Source organism: Bemisia tabaci, chromosome 9 (assembly GCF_918797505.1).
Source record: "Bemisia tabaci chromosome 9, PGI_BMITA_v3".
Taxonomy (NCBI): Eukaryota; Metazoa; Arthropoda; class Insecta; order Hemiptera; family Aleyrodidae; genus Bemisia; species Bemisia tabaci.
In genome coordinates this window covers 26526313-26548152 of record NC_092801.1, presented here as the reverse complement: position 1 = coordinate 26548152, position 21840 = coordinate 26526313, and the positions used below count along the sequence as shown (strand labels likewise).

Genomic DNA, 21840 nt, shown 5'->3' with positions numbered 1-21840 from the left:
ATTTGTAGTATTGGTAGTGGTGTTTTAAGGGTCACTTAATAAGCAAAGCCAAATATAGAGGAGACGTAATCCGACTTTTTTTTATAGTTTTTTTCTTCTGAATTGGAGAGGCACCTCGCTAGCGTCGTAGAGCGGAGCATTTCGGGTTCACACCTCGAGCCATCGCGCCTTCAATTGTGTGGACGCAATACGGACATTCATCAAGCACGAATAGTTGTATCTCTGCGCCGTCGCAACGCGTATCTTTTCGCTTGCTCTGTTACCATTTCTTTCATTCACAGTGAAGCTTCAAAAACTATTTAACCAACACAGCCAAGGATATGAGAGACCTAATACAACTTTTTTAAACGTTTAAACGTTAAAACTTTTTTAAACGTTTGTTTTTAAACGTTTGTTTTAAACGTTTTTAAAGTTTTTTTCTTCTGAATTTGAGGAACACCTTGCTAGCGTCGTAGATCGGAGCATTGCCGGTTCACGCCGAGCGCCATCACGCCTTCAATTGTGTAGACGCAACACGGACATCCATCAAGCACGAATAGTTGTATCTCTGCGCCGTCGCAACGCGTATCTTTTCCCTTGCTCTGTTTCTATTTGTCTCATTCTTAGTGAAACTTCAAAAACTTCTTAAGCAACACAGTCGAGGATAGGAGAGACGTAACTCAACTTTGTTTTTTAAATTTTCTCCCAAATCGGAGCGACATATCGCCAGAATGCAGCACCCCCAAATGATAATTTTTGAACGTAAAAAATATGTCCCGTTTCATAAAATGGAGATTGTTGATTTTTCTACTCTAAAATAAAATGTGACAAGGGCTTTGCAACGTCGCAAAGTGAGATACGAGTATTTCTAATTTTACCATTCACACAATTATCTGTGTAAAAGTAGGATGAATGGCGCCAAACTACGGGCCTTCATAGGCTTTTCCTTGACCGTCGATCCGGATTGTGTTTTTAAACTACTAAATAAATCGTATAATGTTTTAAAAATACAACAAATTGACGGACTCACACTCTCTGATTTAACTGACCTTAGTTAATCACTCAATCACGCAAATAGACTTTAATCGAACAATAAATTTATGTTTACCTCTTATTTGTGCATTCAAGATATAACTTCAATGCATGGAAATCAATTATTACTGATGCGAGGTCCTCATGTTGTTTGAAATTAATTAACAAGGGTATAAAAAGTAGGAGGTAGTTTTATATTATGTTTTCCCAGTTTTACTTTTTATTTTCTTAAGAGAAAATGAGTAATAACGTATTTCTAAGTAATTCAGGTAAGTAGGTCATCTAATTCGACCCGAGTCTACATGATTTTTGAAGTGCGCATGATACGGAAAGTCCCGGTTTCATTTATCAAACTTTATATGTAAAATCTAAAACATGTTTTTGAATGTCACAATGAGTCAGGTTACATTCACCAAAAGTATTAGTTTGTCAAAACTCATCAAGAATTTTAATGGGTCATATCATACTTAGACGCATATTATTTAAACGACAAAAATCTACTAAGATTGGGAGTTTTGAAAAAACACATTAGTACCCACAAATACACAAGTACACAATAGTTTAAGACTACTTCAATTTGTTGTTAAAGACAAAAATTCTGTTGGAAAATACTTACAACTTCTCTACCTACATTATTAAGCCTATGACATTTCTTAGATTGGGTTTCTTGCGTTTCATTTATTGGCCATTCGTCATTTCGAAATGACGTTGAAATAATGAAAGATGCATAATGCATAGTCGTGACTTATCACAGGATTCTATTATACAGGTTTGCAGTGCACGTAAGACAAAACAAAAATACAATTTTGAATTTCTATATTTTAACAGATGATTTTTTTCGATTCAATATGAGTCTGAAGTGTGATGCAATAATGTAATGTAACAGTGATTTAATGACGGGAAGTTTTCAAATTTTTCTGAATCTCTTATCCCTATTCTTCGTCCTTCTCTTCCTCTTCTCCTTCCTCTTGTCTCTAATCATTTTCTTCTTCCAATTCCTCTTCATAATTTTTTCCTCCTCATTATTCTCCCTTCTCTTTTGTCCATCTCCTTCCCACAATTTCCAACGCGCCCTCATCTACCTTACTCCATCAGACATCCCACACCTTGAAGCACCAGATACACATGCTCGCTAGACGCGCGTCTAGACGCGAAGAGTGGGATCCGATCCTACTTGGAGCGAGTTACGGGCGGCGAGTTGCAATCTGAGTGGCTACGGAAATTGCCAAACACGGCCTAAAGTACACACGCCAATTAATTGCCGCGAGTGAAAGACGAAAGTCAATGGGAAGCCTTAATTTTGATCCATTGACGTCGATATATCGAAATCAAGGCTCTCCATTGGCTTTCGTCTTTCACTCGCGGCGATTAATCGCGTGTGTATCTATTACAGGCCTTAAGGCCCACTCGCCGCTCAATACGCGCGTCTAGCTCGCAGGTGTATCTAGCCCTTCAGTCTGACTGCCAAGGGTGTCCGCTCATGAGTAACCTCTCATCGAGGCATTTGCGGATCCAGCAATTTGTCAACTCTGTTTTTCTCCATTTAAACTTACGGAAATGTATCGATTCTTGGAGGGGCCAGTTGCTCCGACAAGAATCGATTATTAAACATAGGTTCAAATGGAGGAACCCGGGTGTTGCCGAATTCTGCCGTGATAGCGAAGAGAGCCGTAAGTGCAAAATTTTCGAAATCGAGTTTTCTTCAAAATTCGTCTTAACTCTTTTAGATGAAATTACTGAGGCAGCTAAAACAGCAAAATTCATCCTAATTTAATGAAAACGAGACGTATGTAAAAGCCGTAAGTGCACAAAAAATGACACAGTTTTTTTTCAAGACAGCCGTAGATGCATGAGAGCCAATGAGAACAGTGCTTTCCAGTAAAGTGCCGCCCTCTTCTGCCAATTTCTAACCTAATAATGTGTGTGTTGTGTCCAAAATGCAACCACGAAAGCATGCAGAAGCTTACGGCTGTCTCGCCTAACAATAACCTAGCATGAAAATGAAAAATACCCTTTTTATGTAATGGAAATAAAATCAGTCGATTTTTAACCATCCATACGATTTCTAGGAGTCTTTCGGACGATTAGTGGCAATTTGACAAAGAACGGAGGCTTCTTCAATAAAATGTTCTTGTCAGAAGCTTCTGAGCCCGTTTTCTCAAAACTTCATTTCTGCACTTACGGCTCTCTTCGCTATCACGGCAGAGAAATGTATCGATTCTTGGAGGGGCCAGTTGCTCCGACAAGAATCGATTATTTAACATAGGTTCAAATGGAGGAACCCGGGTGTTGCCGCATTGCTGGATCCGCCTCTACACGGAGGAGCTGCGGTATGGAGTCCTCCTCCCTCTCGGTAAGGATCTCCTCCGGTGTCTTTCCCCGGCTGCCCATATGCTTGATGACCATCTCGAGTGGGAGGTCGGCCAGGGGGTGGCTCCCGTCTCCGTCGCGGAGCATCTTACGGGCGACCATCCTGTCCGTGGCGGCCTTGAGGTCGTAGGCGAGTTCGAGTTGCTGGAGCCAATCGATGACGCGGGTCGAAGCGTTGGGCCAAGCGCCTGCCTCTGAGGTGCGGTAGTCCCACGGGAAGACGTGGTGGTAGTTGTGCCACCCCTCGCCCAGGCAGAGCAGTGACACCCAGAACGACTCCACGGCAGCGATTTTCCTGACCGAGGGGAGAGGATGTTTTTAGTGAAAAATAGGTCCAGACACAATTAATCGGATGAAATGGTCATTGGATTCAGCTAAAACAAGCTGCGGTTTCACGGTGATTAGTTTCCGACCAGCCTCAAGGAGTCACAGTTCAGACTAAACCAGGGCCGGGCCATAGGGGTGGGGAGGCGATGGCCCCATAACAATTTGCCGCAGAAGCCCTGGAGGGGCCCTCGCGGCGATTTTTTCGATTCGTCGTTTTTTTGTTCCCGGTAATGTTGTAATTTTCCAATCCTTTAAGTCACTACCATGCCTCAAAATCCTTGAAAATCTGTCTCTAAGAGACATAAAAAAGTCACCTAAAGTTTTTAATAAAGAATATACAGGGAAATCTAGTGGGCTCCTGGGGGCCCCAGAAATGCTGAAGGGGCCCGGGTCTCCGAAGAATCTTGAGAATGGGTTATTTTGAAGTTCAAACACTCTTGAATTTGACTCCAAAAATGCTTAAAATTGCGCTTGAAAGAGTGTGAAATTTTTAAAATTTTCCGAGGGAGGGGCCCCCGAACGACGCAGGAGGGGCCCCCAAATCTAGGTCGCCTCCTAACTTTTCGACTGCCAGTCCGCCCCTAGACTAAACTAGAATGAAGGTCAATAAATGTTGGGTTGGACACGTGTTAAATTATAAAGCATTATTTAGCGTATTACCAACGAAATACGTGAATATTTAATTGAGAAAATTAAGATCAATAAAAAGGACTCGCTGCAAGAAAAGTAACTGTCTCGCACTGAAAATTAGGATAGCAGGTATCAGCTGATACAATTATGCTTTAACAACACGTGTCTTTTTTCCGTCCAACGTCTGATAATTCGAAAATCTATTAACAAAAACTCAGTTAGAATCGATTTAGAAATTGGCATGGCAAAATTTCATCGTTTTTCATATTACACGCTTCGAGGGTCATTTAATTTTGATATGAGATTCAGGACGTCAAGATTGTAAGGACTGCGTAGTAGTAAATGGAGCATTTCGACTCGCAATTTGAAACAAAATTTTTATTCGCCGTTCGTGAGAAAGGCAAATCGAACTCGCAAAGCGTCTTGCGAGACACCGCTGTCAGCGATATAGAGGGCAATTTACTCTAATCGACAATATCCTTATTGGAGGCCGTGATTTTGGTTGCATTGGACTTGCCAGATCGAGAAAAAAATTCATACCGAAAACTTTAGTTTCGAAATGGATAATATATACCATCAGGACGTTCATTTTCGTCTTGAGAAACCCAAAACCCACGTTAGATCAGAATTTTCCAACGCTTTTTCTTCCTGACATTGAACACATTTTGAGGGAATTGCGATTTTTCAGGAACTTTTAGGCAACAAAAAAAGTTATTTTCAGACGTTGAAGCAAAAAACTCGCGAGACAAGCCGAAAGAAACACCAAAACTCCTCCAACTTTTCATTGATACGGATGTGAAGAAGCGGGCTGATAGTTAAAATTGATAAACAAAGTGATTGTCAAAGATGACAAAAAGGATATGAAGGGATCCTTGGTGGAAGCGGATGGTCGCAATGGACAAGGGAGGTATGTAATAGAATAACTAACGGCAACTCACGTTAGCCCCTTTAGCCAGTCCATCATTTTCTCCCTTAGTCTATCGGAACCACTCATTTCAACCAATAGGATCGCTCCATAATCCTTACATCATTTTGAAAGAAAAATCTGTTCAGAATTCAGTGCTAAAAAAACCGGTAATAGTAACTGTAAAAGCTCATTGAAAGTAAGAAAACGATACTTTTGTCCACTTTTCGCAGCTTTTAATGATTATATATTACATTTCGATGCAGCTTTCAACTTTCCTGCCTTTTTTTTGAAGGCACATAGTACATCACAATGACACAGTCCAAACAGAGGCGTGGCGTGCTTTGCGATATATCGATTGTTATGCCATTTAAACCTATGGAAAAAGATCGAAAAAACAGGGTGTTCGCAGCGAGCACCTTAATAATCGATTCTTTTCCATAGGTTTGAATAGCATAACATTCGATACATTGCAATTCACGCCACGCCACTGAGTCCAAACAATCTAAAAATCCTGAAATAATTAGCTTTTGTCGATCTTCATCCTCACGAAGGAGAAACTTACCTATCGTAAGGTTTGGTGCCGCTCCAGTGTGCCCAACTGTTAACAAGCCAGACGATGTTATTGGTAACCCATAAGCGAACGATCAGTGCAATTATGAAACAGTTGAACAGTGTTTCATTCCACAAATACCAAGGGACAGCAACTGGAATGAGAACACCGAAGAACGTGAACAGCGACTTGTAAAACCTGTAATCGAAGTGAAACGTGCTCTATTAAGGACATCGACTCGCAGCCAGTATACTCCTGCATCTGGAAGCGCCTTCATTTTGAGACTAAGCACCTTCCGTTACACTGTATCAACTTTAGTTGCGCAAATCATTTTTGAAGGCGATTTGACTTTTCAATGGCTGAGTGTTCCCAAGTTTCGTATGTGGTATTTTCTCAGTGAGGTTGATTAGTTAATGCGGACATGCACAGCACAGGTGCTTTGACAAAACATAGTCCATTACCACCTTAGAAAATAGAGATCAATAGGAATGTGCAAAAATAAAAAGCAAGACAAGGATAGAATAAATTGATTTTCGGATTAAGTTGTCTAAAAAAGAAGGGCTATGATGAACAACTTTTGACTTTATGGTATTGAGATCCGAAAGTGGAGGGAAAATTTTGGATCTTAATTGTTGATTGGTAGGACAGTATATTAGACAGTGGCGCGGCGTAAATTGCGAAGTATCTATTGCTCTGCCATTTAAACATATGGTAAAGAATCGATTATTAAGGTGATCGCTGCGTTTAAATGGCATACCAATAGATATATCGCAAAGCACGCCACACGGGATGCAACTATTTAAACTTGATGGATGTCCGTATCGCACCGACTGCAGTGCGAAACCACGTATCTGCATTGCGGTGTTTCAAAATTTCTGTTCTTATTTCATCTCTTCACTGAGAAACAATGCAAATTTACGACTTTTTTTTTAACCAAATCGTCTGCTATCGAATACGAAAAATCATGGAAAATTTAAGTTTTATGTTGACCAGCTTCTCGAAAAAAAATTAATTTCTAAAGAAGTCTGCAACGTCGCAAATGGAGAAACGTCGTCTCTCATTTTGGGCGACTTTCGACGACTTCTCTTGGGCGACGATTATGTTTTTCCTCTCTCAACGTATATTCGTCTGTAACGATAAAAAATGGGACGCGTTTGCTACGGCGCCTTGATACAACTATACAACCTCGACGGGTGTCCCTATTGCGTTCAAAAAATTGAAGGCGTTTTGATTCCTGCTCATACTACCTGTAGTTGATTCGATCGAGAGACGCGTTGGTCGGCGGTGACGGGGACTTGATGCAACCCACGCCACTGATATTAAAACATGACGGACTGAGAGGGGGACATTACAAGAGAGGTAAGTTGAAGGGGGGCTTCCTAAATGAAGTACTGGAGGGTTAGGGAAATGTGTGCAGCGTCCTTAAATTGCAGTGTGGTTGGATGTGCAACACTGAATATGATTTAGGTTCGCTCTGAGATTATTCTTGTGCATTTCGAGTATACATTGGCATAATATTTTTAGTTTAATACTAGCGTGTTTTTAGTTAATTATAATGTTAATTATAATTATAATTAAAGTGCCTCCATGTTGTTTCTAGAGTCCCTCTATACTGAAAGTTAAGGCAATGAATCAATTTCTTATAGGTTCCTGTATTTCAGGACTCCACAGTGTCACAAACGGGAATAAAGATTACATTTTCACCAATTACAAAGATTATAATCTGGATCGGACCGGGGAATCACGGGCTCGGCAAGGAACAAACGGAATGAGAAAAGGAACGGAGAAAGGAATTTAAGAATGAGCCGATCAAAGATTACGAAAAACTTTCAATTTGTGTAATCTTTATACCCGCTTGTGACTCCATGAGGGGGTGTTGTCTTAACTCTCAATATAAAGGGACTCTAGTTGTTTCCAGCTAAAAACTTGGCAGTGCTTTCAAGTTCATTGGCGGATCCAGCAAATTGGCAACATTGCTTTTCTCCATTTAAACCTACAGAAATGTATCGATTCTTGGAGGGGTTAGGTGCTCTGACAAGAATCGACTATTTAACATAGGTTTACATGGAGGGAATCCGGTATTGCCAAATTGCTTGATCAGCCTCTGCTCAAGTTTGCAAAAGAAATGAAACTCATGAACCCGCCTTTTTTGAAACATGACAAACGGATCGCTGCTCATGTCTGTCATGTCAATGGTGCGACCTTTTTCGATGACCATAGGATGTTTTTTCATCATGAGCCAGCCAACATGCGAGAAGAAAAAGCCACGTTTTGAGTTGTGCGGGTCGGCGTCTGTGTCGCTGAACTTGTGATGTTGCCGATGATCTCGCACCCAAACCCATAAACAATTCTGACCAAAGAGAGAGAGAAAAATAATTTTAAAGGCTCTCATGAAAGTGAAAATACTTGAACATGAAGTCCACCCAACTCTATGTGCGTGTCCTAAGTAGCGCAGATTTCAATAAGTAACAATTACATAGTAAAAATATTTCAATTCAACTGAATGTTGTGTATGTTGCCTAGCTCCTATTTGAAGGGGCACAATTTATTGAAACTTACTGCATTAAAATTGAAATAAGTTTCAATTTTTCATGGCATTGCATATTGCCCATCTTTCTGACACATGGAGCTCATTTTGTTGATTGTTTAAAATCGGCATAAATTGACTAAATGATGTAAAAATATTGCAATTTAATGGTGAAAAGAATTACAATTGAATTGAAATCAAATTGCAATTTAATTTCAATATTTTCGATGCACTCTGTTACTTAGGTATGGGTGATCATCCATGAAAAAGAGACTTCATCCCTCAGATGTATATTTTTTTATGGGCCAAATATGTCGTCGTTAAGCATAGTCGTTAAGCATAGTGTCGTCGTTTATCAAGATCATGTGTTGATGTAAGATCAAGGCAAAACGTCCTTAAAGGATTTTGAGATGTCGACGGAACATTCTCTGGTGTTTTGTGGAATAAGTTGCGACCTACACTGAGAAAAAAACTTCGGTCATATGAACCAAATGTACGATATTCAATATTGACCGTATTGTTCGGTTCACTCGACCACTCTCTCGGTTCTTAGAACCGTTTCCTCGATTCATTCAACCGAGTATTTAAACCGAACAGAACTAACGAAAAAGCTCTGTTCATGAATCCAGGATAATCGAAAGAGCGTCGAGTGATTGAGTGAACCGAACAATACGGCCGATATTGAACATCGTACATTCGATTCATATGACCGAAGTTTTTTCTCAGTGTATCAATGTGAATCGTACGCCGTGCGAAAAACGCTAAGGTCCATATTTCCGGTCTTGAGTTTATTTCAGTTGATCGTTTTTTTCAGAGTCAGACCATGTTGATGCAACAACGAAAGTGGTGTTGATAAAATTTGCCACATTTAAACATCTCCGGTTTTGTATTATTTTCTTTGAAAAAACCTGATCAACATTTGTCTTTATAATTTTTTTTGGCTTCAAAAATCAGTCGGAGGATTCACAGGTGATGTATATAAAAACTATCGCGGTCAGTTGTTTTTCTACAAACATATGTTTTTCTATCAACTTATGAGGACTATTCAAAAATAAATGATATTAAACTTATACCGTTTATACCTGTCCAGCAAGAGTTTGGCCAATTATGAGAATGACAATCAGACTTGTTGTGGCTTTGAAAGACCGATGCGTGAAGAGCCGATGTGCTCCAACTGTAGTTGAAAATCCAGCATAGCCCATCAAAACAAAAGCTGTAAACCACAGAAAATGTAATCATCTCTCTCTCTCTCTCTCTTTCTCTTGGTCTACTCTTTGATCCCGATCTCAAAAAAGTTAAAAAATCGAGTAATATAGTGATAGAAGAGAGTTTTTTGAGTGTCTTGGATGTTTCAGGGGAAAAAATATTAGTTTTTCGGCTATTTAATAAGTTTCTCGAAGACAAAACCTCGGGAGAAAACTATTAAGAACCCCTATATACTAGATAATTTAACGTCCAATGCAATTATGTTTAGAAAGTAGCCTCTTCATTGGACAAACAAGCAAGTTTCGTACCTTAAAATATAGACAATTCCTTGAGATCCCCATTAATTTTAAGTTCTTCATATTTTTACGGTCATGGTTCATAGATTAATATAGAAAGACGCTCGCCGCACAGTGAATAGAGTCATTAGGAGAGGTCGGACAAATTTGTAAACTTTAAACGCTTATAACTACGTTTATACAAAATTTTGAAGTTTTAAAAGTGGCTTCATTGGTTTCTCGTGAAATTTTCTACTTGAAGCACCCCTTGATATTTAAATTGTGACGAAATAAACATCAAAATTTGCAGTTTCAGTCCGACCTCTCTGATTGACTCGATTCATTGCGCGCCGGCCAGGTTGGCCTAGTGATCTGCGCTTCTGACTCTTGACCAATGAATTCTGGGTTCGAATCCCGATGGCAGCGACACATTTTCAAGGAAAGACCGACAGGATTCGCAGAAACAGATTTCTACTCAGTCTCAATCCCTGAAAATTTGTGAGTCTGGAGAATAAAATTGTACTTGTCTAGTGCGGTGACCGTTTGTCTACGAACTGAGGTCAAAATTAACCCTAACAAGAGATAGCTCCAAGGAGTCCAAGCTCTTAATAAAATAAAGAAGAAGAAAAAGGGGAGATGCACGACACAGCACAACACACACTGAAAAAAAATTCTCGGCGTTTTTACCAAGGTCCGTTGGTACCTTTATACCATCTCACTTTTTTTACTAATTATTGGTAATTTTACCAAGACAGACTGGTAAGCTTACATAAAAACCGGTATTTTTACTGTTTTTTTCAGGTAAGAACACCACTTTTATTGGTAATCAATTCCCGGTAACTTTGCCATTTTATCTCGGTAATTCTACCACAGTTGATAAAAAATATTGGCGTTTTTACCGAGGTCCAGGAAAATTACCGAGAAATTCAATAATTTTACCGAGATTTCTCGGTAAAATCACCAATTTCATGAATGGTAATTTTACCAAGAAAAAACTGGGATCAAATAGAACCCTGAATTATTGGTGATTTTACCCTTTTCTTAGTAAATACACCGTGATTTTTTTTTTTAGTGTAGTCTAGTGCGGTGACTGTTTGTCTACAAACTGAGGTCAAAATTAACCCTAACTAGAGATAGCTCTACGCTCTTAATAAAATAAAGAAGAAGAAAAAGAAGAGATGCACGGCACGGCACAACACAACGGCAAATCTGCCATGCCAAGGAAGAACGCCGTATGAGCCTTAATGCGTTGCCGAATTTCCCTTGATAAAATACGAATTATAAAGGAAATTTGTGAATGTTTCTCCTCCAATTTCTCTGATGATTTATTTGCTTATTTTGCCGCCTTAGAGATGGGCACAAACTGGCTCTCTTCTCCTGAGGACAATTGAAGATTTCATTGCCGTTTTTATTGATTTGACGAGTCCTTTATTTTTAGTAATTTTTAGATTTTAATATTCATATATAAAATTTATTGTGCTCAGTGTTGGATGGCTTGACAAACAGGGATATGTCCTAGTTGTTTGTAGAAGAAGAAGAAAAATGAGGAGGAGGAGGAAGAGAAGAAGAAGAAGAAGAAGAAGAAGAAGAAGAAGAGGATTTTATCTGCAACTTAACCTACAGTATCCGACAATTCAAAGATAAAACATTCATAAATTTCCTCAAAGATGAATGTTTCTTGGCGGGGAGTATGGCAACATCTAAATGTTTTTACGGCGTTTTGTCTTAGCACGGTGGAAATTTACACGGCATAAGTGAAATGTAACTTACTCCACAATAAAGTGGCGCCTTTGGATGAAAAGCACGCCTGATAAAGGCCGTAAACAGTGGTGACGTAGAGAACTAAAAATCCAACAGCATTGAACCAAACGATTTGAACGTGAAACGGTTTAACTGAGATGACGTCTGGCTCCGGTGATTTGGGGTCCTGGTTTTGGTCCGGTTGCATATCAGGCGGTAGGATGTCCGCCATCAGTTTGCTCTCTCCTGGCTCACAGATTGTCATCGCTTCTTCTTCATTTCCTCACGTGGGTACCTTCGAAGTTTAAATTCAGGTCAATCAATTTGATGAGACTAAACAAACGGGACGTCCCCCTAGTATTCTAGAGGCAAGTCGAAATCAAAAAGCGCTGCCTATCGGCTGAGCGCTTAAAACCAGCAGGTGAGCTCTAATACTTTCGTATCAGATCTTGGGTTAGAACAAATGTTTACTTGTTAAGGAGTACTACTATAATAACGTTTGCAAACATTTTCTTGTCCTCCGAAAAATAATCAAAGCTCAAGCTCTTAATATCCATCACGGTCTAAAAATATTGACACGCCTGAAAAATTGGACCAGGGCTGAGTTCCGAAAATGATCAACTGAAAGCTCCCCTACAAAGGTGAGGAAGCTCAAAAATAGACCTACAATCAGTGCAATGAAAGCTGATTGTAAGTCATTTATGTCGTACGCCCGTGGTTCAGCGCCGTCCTTTGTCTGAGATGAATTTCCCCACCTCACAAAGTCATCCAAACTTTCTTCCAAAGCTCTACCGGCATGTCCAGTCTCCAGCAGGTGAGCGATAACCCGATTCAGCTCATCATATAAGAATGAATTTTTTAGGAGCGGCATCGTTAAAGGATACATCATGAGACACTCTTGCATCAAATGGTATTCACGTGTCCCTACAAAACTAGCTTGCTGAATAAGTACAGTCTCTCTTGGGTTTGACATGAAAGGCAGGCTCACTAAAAAGGCGTTTGAGAGTACATCATAACCCCTTGAAAAATTTTGCCAGAAATGATCAATGTCAGATGGAACTGGTCGCGGAATATTACCTGGTGTCTCCAGAAAGATTCTAGATATAAAGAACATATAATTGTTTACCAATTTTGTGCTCAATGATTTCGAGTGGTTATGCTGACTGAAAAGATCAATGTCAGGTTTCAGATCGTAGAGTGTATCGATTAAAAGGTCGGATTCGTCTAAAGCCTCCAAAGAATCTATTTCTGGGTACAACACCCGGTTGCTAAGTAATGTTGTCATACTACTTAAAAATGCTGTAGAAATGATGAGAGTCGAAAAACTGAATATTGAAAAAAGGATCTTTCCCGTGACCAAACGGCCCAAATTTAGGCAAGGCGGACTTCCACAAACAAAATATGCGTACACAGTCAGGATCGATGAAGTGCCTCTGAAAGTATTCCTTTGCGCTTCGGAGTAGAGTCGATCCAAAAATTCACATTGTGAATACTGAAACAAGTATTGAGCTAAGCTGAAAATCGAGATAGTAATTAGAGTCAAAATCCAAACAATTGGAGTGAAACTTTTAAAAATTACCAACCCTTGAGACATGAAGCTACTGTGTGGAACGGCAATGCATACAGCGATAGTTTCAACACTTACAAAATAGTCCATTTTTGAGAGATCAGATTCCCCTAAATTGACTCCATTTCCGAATAAGTGTAAGTCAACGCCATATCTCAAGCCTTCCTCTCCATCCACGGACGAAATCTTAAAACTGCAGTTCACTAAGTTTGCGAGGTGTTTGACAGCAATCTCATGAAATAACACCCACCTGCTCCAGGCAGCCAGGTTTTCAACATTCAAATTAGGTTTATTATAAAAATCTATGTTCACATGTATGGGTTTCTTATGCATATTTTTCCAGGAGAAGTCGAAAAATGTATCATCATTCAATCTTTCAAAGGAAGAGAGGTTTTCCATAAACGGGTCATACTTTTCGCAACCTTGAGGATGGCAAATGATCACTTTTTGGCCCTTGAAGAAACGCCAAAAAAACCTGAAGCAAAAAATCACACTGCTAAATGGATCAATTTTCTGATTCTTGATAGTTTCATTTGCAAATATATATTCTTGTTGCCGAGAGTTCTGCTGAGGTTTGGCGTTTGAGTTACTGAAATTGCGGCGGTAGTTTTTCAAGAAAAAAATCAGGTGATTTTTGGAGTTCCAAATTATTAATGTAGAGGGCACGAGTTGCATTAAAAACTGAATCACTAAGAATAGAGTCGTCTCCCATCTCGGCGGATGATATATCTATTGTTTTCTTCACAGATTTTCCGCCCACTCGACCAGAGGAAATTTTCGTCAACTCTAATACAATGGCGAAGAAAATAACTTTCTGTGCGTGACCTTCCATCTGTTTCATGATCTGCAGAATTTGTTGGAATTTCACTGTATAATCCGAACGAATTTTTCTGTTCAATCGAATAAAAAATTAAATTAAATATTTCATCGAAATCATTGACGACGAATACCATGTTTTTGCTGTGATAAGAGGACACTGAACTTGCCAATTTGCTACCGTGGGATATTACTATGGTTTGAATGGACGCTTCGTGCAAGTGTTGAATAAAATGCTTAAACAAAGGGTCCGCATTAAATGCGATCGTGTAAAACAATTTTTGTTCCGACCTTTTAACTATGTTTTCACATGCGCTCAAAACGAACGAATACAGAGGGTCCCATTCATCGGAGGTAGTATGCTGAAGACGGGTAAAACCATACAATTGGAACTTTACCCATGAGTTGAGAAAGAACATTGCAAGGAAGAACTTGAACATTGATATCATAATGTATATGCAATCACAATCTAATAAAACACGTTAGAGGTATTTATGTCTTAAAAATACGGAAGTAGAGAAGTTAACTTAATACCTCGACGCTTCTGACAAATTTTAAAATGAAATAACAGCTTCAATATTTAAGGTTTCGGAAATCTATGGCTATTTTAAATCCTTCTTCCAGTACCAGCTTAAAGCCGCCAAAAATAAAGAAAATATCAATAAAAAACCGATATCGAATGATTTTCACTTAATTTTAGGTGTTTTGTAGTCGAAAAATCTGCACATAAGCAAGAAAGGAAAAAGCGTGATGTGGAAAACCAAAATACTGGAAAACCAGGTGAGTTGAGCACCTTTTAAAGCCAAGGATTTGACCCATTTTTCCTCCGCAAAGTAAATTGAGGAATTACACTTGGGAAGAAATGTAGCTTGTTTTGACAGCACAGCAAAATACTACAATCAAAAAGTCCATAGTTGTCAAGAATTTGTCAAAAATTCAAAAAAAAGTTCTAACTGCTAAATTCATAACGAATGGAGGAAAAGAGACTAAAAGCTCACTGTAAAGGCAAGAATAAACAATTGAAGCTACATATAGGTCAAAAGAATGTCAGTGTGCGTTATGTTTCACGTTATGTTTTTTTACCAACCGATATTCATGAAAACTGTCATATTGATTTGTTGAAGAGAGTGTTTCTGACGAGTTAACAAAATTGACCTTAAAACGTCCACTTGAGGAAACACCTCTTTCATTTTGTGCATTTCAAATCTATCGGACATAAATTTATTAATAAAGTATTCTTCCTCAATAATTTGTGGTTATAGAGTATATTTCTTATATTCTATAGTTTTTTTTCTTTTATGTGATTTTACCTGTAAAAACTGCACTCATTTTTGCACAACGGACTTACCGTATTTGAAAATATCTCCATCAAGAATTTTGAGAACGCACCGATGCATAACATTTCAGAACTTCATATTAGTATTTTTCTTTAAAAGGAAACAACTGAAAAATCAGCTCTTGTCACCAGGGCCGGATTAAGGAGGTGGCCACATGGGCCGCGGCCCATGGCGGCAATTCTAGGGGGCGGCAAATTTTGCAATTTTTTTAAATGTAGGTATAAAAAAATCGGATTTAGAAAAAAAATTACAAACGAGAAAAGGCTACAAAATCTCTCATTCCCTGAGAGTATAGTGATTTCTAATTTTGTCGTCTTTCAGTGATACAAGAGACAGCACCTTTAATTAGTCGAGTTAAGAGAGAAACCAAACACACAATTTGGCCCGGAACGGCGCGACTTAGGGAGAAATGATGACGAGGATTTGAGATGAAAAGGAGAAGCCCTCGGCGCGGCAATCGGCATGTAACACATATGAGCGCCTACAAGAATGCATGAATACTTCACGCATTGCGCCAAACACAGTGCGGTCAGCGTGAAACGCATAGCGCCTACAAGACTGCGTGAATAATTCACGCATTGCGCCAAACACGGTGCGGTCGGCGCGGCGCGGCGGCGGAAGTTAAAATCACTAAACCAAATTTTGTGTTTGTTCTTTCATAATTTTTTCGTTCATTTCTTATGAATGGAAGGCTTTGCCATTAGAGGTAGGTTTAAGAAACTTGACTTTCGCGCAAAGTTCCGTGACCTTTTGCTAGTATTGTTGACAGGGCTTTCCCAAAAAATGTGTTCAACACGAGTAAATGCGTCTTATGCACCCCTCCCCCGCTGGCACGTTCACTTGATGGTTTTTATTGATGTTTCAAAACGAATGAGAAGGGGGCGGCAAAATACAGGCGGCCCATGGGCGGCAAGTAGGAAAATCCGGCCCTGCTCGTCACATTTCTTTAAACAAAAAAAGAAGAAAAAAGAAAAATTGCATGAATGCTATTGAAAATGTCAGGAAATTGTCGCTGTAGCGTGAGGCAAATTCCCAACATTGATCAAGATAATCGATGCAATTGTTCTCTCTTGTGAAAAAAGAGAAAAAGAAATCAAACATAATTGTACTGTAATGTACTGCTTATTTTTGAACTGGTAAAATGAGATACACAGGTACTCGTCCATCATAGGTATTTTTTAGATCAATCAGAACCATGTTTATAAAGAGGAAAAGGAGCGGAATTTGCCTACATTTCAATGAGTATGCAATTTTTGCTAATCCAAAGTTGACATAGTTGCATTGCGTAATTTGATATATCGATAAACTTTCAAGAGAAGAATGGAAACATTGAGTCCGCCTTTGCCTCGTTAGGTATGCAATTTGAGTTACTTGGAAGAAAAAAATGAACTACATTTTGCAATTTATTATGAAGTAATGATTCTGGCTCAGTTTAGAAACAGCGTATGAACTATTAGTTTCCCTAATCACATCAGTGTTTTTACGGGTGGTCCAGAGATTGTAAATCCTAAGTGAGGGTCCTAATTGCAAAATGTATGACGAAATGAGCCTGTTGCGAAGAGGAGATGCAACCAATTGAATATAATTTTCACGTGTAAAATCGCACAAACTTCAGGTTGAATAGGTCTTTCGTAACTTTGGGGGTTATTTTTACTTAAAATTTAGCATCTCTTTTCTTTCCTCGTTAAAAAGCGGATCTGAGAGGCGAGAACACGGCCAAACGCAGTGATTTCCCCGAGCTAAAGCGCCTATTACTAGCTTTCAACAAAGAGAGAGATTCGACCTACTGAGTCCTGATCATAAATCGTTAATCCTCGGACATAAAGGCGTAACAAAATTTTGAGATGGCCCCTGCCGTCCGTCTAAGACCTTACTTTCCATGGATCAAGTGCGAGCAAAGTTACGCCCTTGCTCCAGAGAAGCGGTAGAATAAGGCGAGTTGACATTTATCGTGCAACAGCTATGTTTAGGGGTGGTTATAGGGTGAAGGAAATCTACTCCTTCATCCTGAAAATGGTGAAATAATGATGGGGAAACAGGAAAGTGAGGCGTCATACTAAGTTTCATCCGTTGATGCATTGTGAAATTGGGGCACGAGGCAAAGCGCGGCGTGAATGATCTATTATCGATACTTTCCCATTTTAAGCTATAGTAAAGAATCGATTATCAGGGTGTTCGCTGCGCACACCCTGTTTATCGATCCTTTTTATGGGTTTAAATAGCAGATCAATCGATATATCGCAAAGCACGTCACGTCTCTGGCACGAGGACAAAACGAGGTTTCCCAATCCATGGCTCCGATCACATCATACGAGTAATGCTGGAAACTGCCGTGCTAAGGAAAAACGCCGTATGAACATTCGATAGTTGCCAAGTTTCCTTCGATAAAATGTTTATTTTTGCGGGAGGTTAGGAATAATTTTCCTTGAAATTTTCAGGAACTTCAGGTGAAATTGCGAATGAAATTATCTGAAAAATTGGAAAAAAAATATTCACAAGTTTACCAAGAAATTCGTGTTTAATCAAAGGAAGTTTGGCAACGCCTGATGATTCATATGGTGTTTATCCTTAGCACGGCTGGAAGAGACACTTCAGAAAAACCGAACGATTGGATTTTCCTGTTTATTCCTCAACGCAGTGAAAACAACATCTTTGTTATTGAGCCGTGTTCAATTCAATGTCATTTTTTAAACATTTTATTTCCTAGGGGGCCTCATATGGTTTGCAATGCGCTTTAGGGAGCACTGATGAGAATGTGTGTGCTCTTGTGTTACTCTTGGTTAATGTATAGGAAGTGACACACAAACCAACACAAATTTCGTGTTGATTTTGGTACAGTTTGCGGTGAATTTAGCACAAAAAGTAATGGAGATACTAGGAAAACGCATTCCTTCAATTGCGATGTTGGTATTCGCCGCTCGTTTTTTATTAAATCTCCTCAAGAAAAATAGCTAGCATTTTCTCTTGAAATTGTCAACCATAAAGGCTGGGGTTATTTCGGGTTTTATTTCCCGTATTTATTCACCAAACTTTTGTGTTGAATTTGTCTCTGTGCTGGCCCTTAAAATATCATCAAAAAGGACAATTTTTACGAGTCCTGAGTGAAATCCAATGGAATAAGTTTGTAATTAGATCAAAGGCGGATCCAGCAATTTGGCAACACCTGATTCTCTCCATTTAAACCTATGTTAAACAATCGATTCCTGTCAGAGCACCTGGCCCCTCTATGAATCATGATACATTGCCATAGGTTTAAATGGAGAAAAACAATGTCGCCAATTCACTGGATCCGCCAAGATCAAAAGAGATTGTAATAGTTTTTCACTGCGAAAAAATGTGAAATGTTAACGGAAATTTCGATGATTTTTAACAAACTTTATAATGCAGGTATAGACTTTTTGAATTTTGGTTGAAAAATCTTGAAATTTTCTACTAAATTTTTGAACTTGATTTTTTTCAATCAAACTTCATTAAAAGTCCATTTGAGAGCACTTTGAGTGATCACTGTGCATATTTCTATCACTTGCAGCGACAAATCGTTTCAAAATAAAAATGGCATCGGACATTTCCTTGGTATGGAAGAAAACGTCGGGGCAATTTATACTAATTTTTAGGGACGGAAGTCGTTTAATCAGAGTTCTGCCCTGTGCTTGGTAACCAAGAAAAATACACAGTGATTTGTCTACGAGATCTCCGAATGGTCTACGAGTAAGTGTTAATGCGTTCCAGAATTTTATGAGTGAGATTGGAGTTCATTGGAAACACTTAGAAATGCGCCTCCACTTAACTAGACAGAAAAAGAATGCGCAGTGAGGGTTATTATTCATTCCAAAAATGGAGAAATTTTATTCTCCATTTATGAATTTTCATTTTTTTTTATCGTGGAGATGTTCAGAATAGGCTTAACAATTCATTCGCCTGAGACGACGCACAGTGGATCGAGTCAATAGGAGAGGTCGGACAAAATTTGGAAACTTTAAACACTCATAACTCCGTTTATATAAAATTTTGAGGTTCTATAAGAGCTTCCATTGGTTTTCTCGTAAAGTTTTCATCCAGAAGCACCCCTAAAGTTTTAAAATGTAACGAATTTAACATGAAAATTTGCAGTTTTTAGTAAAAAAATGCATGTCCAACCCCTCTAAAAGACTCGATTCATTGTGCGACGCTACTACGGATCGAGCCGAAACGTTAAGGAAAGAGGAGGAAAAAATCAAGAACAATGAAGGTTCCGGGAAAATAGAAAATGAAGAATCGAAATTCATAGTTGCTCATAGAGCGCGAACCTTGAATTATACTCGTAAGCAGCGGTGCGGTATACCTCAATTTCTAGTATTTCGTCGGAGAGACATATCATTGGATTCCGCATGGCAGCAAAAAATAATAAGCTGTTTTTAATAAGTTTTAAAATTAAAAATTAAATATGAGAACGCTATTCTTTGAAAAAGTACGCCAGATGACGCGATACATGCATTATGTTAGTGAGCATTATCCCAGATAAGACAGAAATATTCAGGCAATATTTAAACAATATTGTTTTTATATTTATGCAAACGTTGGGCCAATATTGGTTAAATATTGAGCCAATTTTAAAAGTGTACACCATATTTCCTTTTGGCATAAATACTGTGCCAATACTTTAAAGTACTGTGAAATACTGTATCAATACCGTGAAAATATTTTTATAATATTTCGGGTAAACTTATTATTTTTAAAAATACTAAATAAAGATTCTTTAAATGTTTTTTAAAAAAAATAATTTTGATTATAATATTATCAAAATATTGTCAGTATTGTGTAAATATTGCGAAAATACTGACAATATTTGCCCAATATTGTAAAAAAATTATGTCTTATCTGGGATGGTTTCCTTTATAGCGTTGTCACTAGGTATTCAGTGTCAAATGAAATTTTTAAATATTTTCTCAACAAGTAGTATTGGTCAGATCAGTGTAGATGGAACTACGGTACGTGCCTGTTTACTTCAAAGTGTAAATGGTGGTTTTGGAAGGTTAATATTTCCATTAGTATTGGATGTATACATTTGGTGTCCGATTTACTCTTAAGGACATTAATTTAATTTCTATTTTAGATAAGATATTGTAGGTACTTACCATCTAAGAAAATAAAATTAAACATTTTACTTCACGTCAACGTATCCATTGTATTGACTGCCTCAAGAACAACAATTTTTGAACCGGATTGTTTAATTCTTCAACCACATATTTCAACTTCTAAAGAAATGCAACAAAGCAAAATAAAGGAGGAGAACTTTGGCCCAAAACCTTGGGGTGATCACCATGAGTTAAGCTTCGTGTATTTAGTGTCTCCTCAAAATAATGAATTTGAAAGTACTCCGTGAATGGTCTTCATTCAAATTTTAGCAAGGGTCAATTCTTGGGGGGGGGGGGGGGATAGTAATTACACGCACAATCGAAGGATTAACTGTCCAGAGTAGCACAGAGCATAACTAGGAAAGATAGCTTCATTTCATAAGAAGAAACTTTTTAAAACTTCAAACTTCGAAAGCGAAAAAACATTAATGAAAGGGCGGGAGGACATTGTAACCATACAAAAATTATCTCAAGAGCAGAATAAGCACTGAAAGACCATTTTTACATACAATAGGGTAAGCAAAAGTTCCAAAAGCTCTCATTACTCGAATATCACATAATTAATGAGCATTACTCTAAAAGATTTCAAGTAGAAGACAAAATATGGGTTAAAATCGAGGAGATGTACACGTTCTATCATGGAAGTGTAACTTAGGCTGAGAGGGGAAAATTTAATGACTTTTTAAATAAACGCCTAACATACTGCACAAGGCGTCAAAAAAGAGCACACAATTGTCACAGCGAATTTGTGATTTGAACTTAAGAACGAAGGAGTGATCTGTATCAGCATGAAAATACATAAAATTAGCTTTCTTGAGGTGGGTTTATAGCTATTGTGACGGTCGTAAAAGCGATAGCGCAATCTTCTCGATGAAAATCCGTCGAAGGAAATGCATAGGAAATGAGTGAAAACAGCAGGACTGCAAGTGATACATTTATTAGTTAAGGTAACTCGTAACAATTTCTTCTTAACATGATGAAATCCTATTTGTTGGAGTTCAAAATTCGTTGAGGCATCGTAAAATTATTACAACAAATTATTAAAAAGGGTTAAATCTAGGTTAAATCTGTATCGGCGGTAAAATATCTAAACCTGCAATTTTTCCCCCCAAATGTATTCAAAAGTATTAGCTTTTGTCTCAATTTTGTTTTAATTTAAATATTAAATCGTTACAAGATTCATCTCTCGTGGACGAAGATATCAAAAGTAACATTCAAACATTACTGCTATAAAAACTGCCAAACATAATCGATATTCTCCTTGGAATAATTACGCTTTCATTTCAAGAACGTAATTACATTTTTTCACATTTTTCTTATCAATAGAGCTTTTCATAGTGACATTAATATATTACTTTACGGTTACGGTTACCGAATCCCCCAGAAGTTATACTTAACAATCGATGGAGATATTCCTCTATCGTAATATGAACATCATAACGGAATATAATACACTTTTGGGT

At 38.3% G+C, this 21840-nt stretch overlaps 1 protein-coding gene across 3 annotated transcripts; it reads right to left on the bottom strand.

Moving 5' to 3' along the window:
• Positions 1 to 1278: 1278 nt before the first annotated feature.
• On the bottom strand, positions 1279 to 21231 carry LOC109037757 (acyl-CoA Delta-9 desaturase). 3 transcript variants are annotated; one of them, XM_019052574.2, is made up of 7 exons: positions 20952 to 21231; positions 20378 to 20497; positions 11574 to 11838; positions 9405 to 9535; positions 7940 to 8145; positions 5808 to 5993; positions 1279 to 3676 (listed from the first exon to the last, which is right to left on the bottom strand). In XM_019052574.2, the coding sequence occupies exons 3-7, from the start codon at positions 11806 to 11808 to the stop codon at positions 3280 to 3282; spliced, it is 1155 nt and encodes a 384-aa protein (XP_018908119.2). In that variant the 5' UTR covers positions 11809 to 11838; positions 20378 to 20497; positions 20952 to 21231; the 3' UTR covers positions 1279 to 3279. The 3 variants fall into 3 exon arrangements, with proteins under 3 accessions (XP_018908119.2, XP_018908121.2, XP_072160249.1); XM_019052576.2 differs by having other exon boundaries at positions 21081 to 21153; XM_072304148.1 differs by having other exon boundaries at positions 20378 to 21231.
• Between the last annotated feature and the right edge of the window lie 609 nt (positions 21232 to 21840).

Coding starts and splice junctions, on each gene's coding strand:
- LOC109037757 (XM_072304148.1), bottom strand. CDS start 11,808: ATGACAATCTGTGAGCCAGGAGAGAGCAAACTGATGGCGGACATCCTA. Junction 9,536..11,573: donor AGGCGCCACTTTATTGTGGA/GTAAGTTACATT, acceptor TGTGGTTTACAG/CTTTTGTTTTGATGGGCTAT. Junction 5,994..7,939: donor TTTGTCATGTTTCAAAAAAG/GCGGGTTCATGA, acceptor CTTCGATTACAG/GTTTTACAAGTCGCTGTTCA.